Source organism: Silurus aristotelis, assembly GCF_946808225.1.
Source record: "Silurus aristotelis genome assembly, contig: scaffold_161, whole genome shotgun sequence".
Classification (NCBI taxonomy): Eukaryota; Metazoa; Chordata; class Actinopteri; order Siluriformes; family Siluridae; genus Silurus; species Silurus aristotelis.
In genome coordinates, this window is record NW_028149075.1 from 29,549 (window position 1) to 30,000 (window position 452).

The 452-nt window shown below is 42.5% G+C and overlaps 1 protein-coding gene across 1 annotated transcript in view; it reads left to right on the top strand.

Moving 5' to 3' along the window:
- Nucleotides 1–253: 253 nt before the first annotated feature.
- Nucleotides 254–452, top strand: part of LOC310723043 (complement component C7-like) — a 7,060-nt gene continuing 6,861 nt past the window's right edge. The window contains exon 1 of the mRNA XM_083570868.1: nt 254–449. Within this exon, the coding sequence (XP_083426994.1) occupies nt 441–449 (9 nt within the window). The 5' untranslated portion in view covers nt 254–440. The remainder of the gene's footprint in view (nt 450–452) is intronic.

Genomic DNA, 452 nt, shown 5'->3' on the forward strand with positions numbered 1-452 from the left:
CAGAACAGTTTTATTTTTAACCATAATATTTAGCATTTATACATTTACAATTCAGACTTCTAACATGTTTACATTTACAACACTTCTAACATTTAGCTCTGAGCTCAGCGGCAAAGCCCCCAAACTCTAATCCAATCCCCAAACCCCAATCTTCCCCTTCTCTTCTCTTCTCTTCTCTTCTCTTCTCTTCTCTTCTCTTCTCTTCTCTTCTCTTCTCTTCTGTGTGTGTGTGTGTGTGTGTGTGTGTGTGTGTGTGTGTGTGTGTGTGTGTGTGTGTGTGTGTGTGTGTGTGTGTGTGTGTGTGTGTGTGAGAGAGAAATGATCTGGAAGTCATAAATAATCCCCCAACACCCAGCCAAAGGAATGTTCTTTTGTGGTGGAGGAACCTCTTCCCACTCACACTCACACACACACATAGAGAAAGAGAGATTTGCAGCACCATGCACACGGTA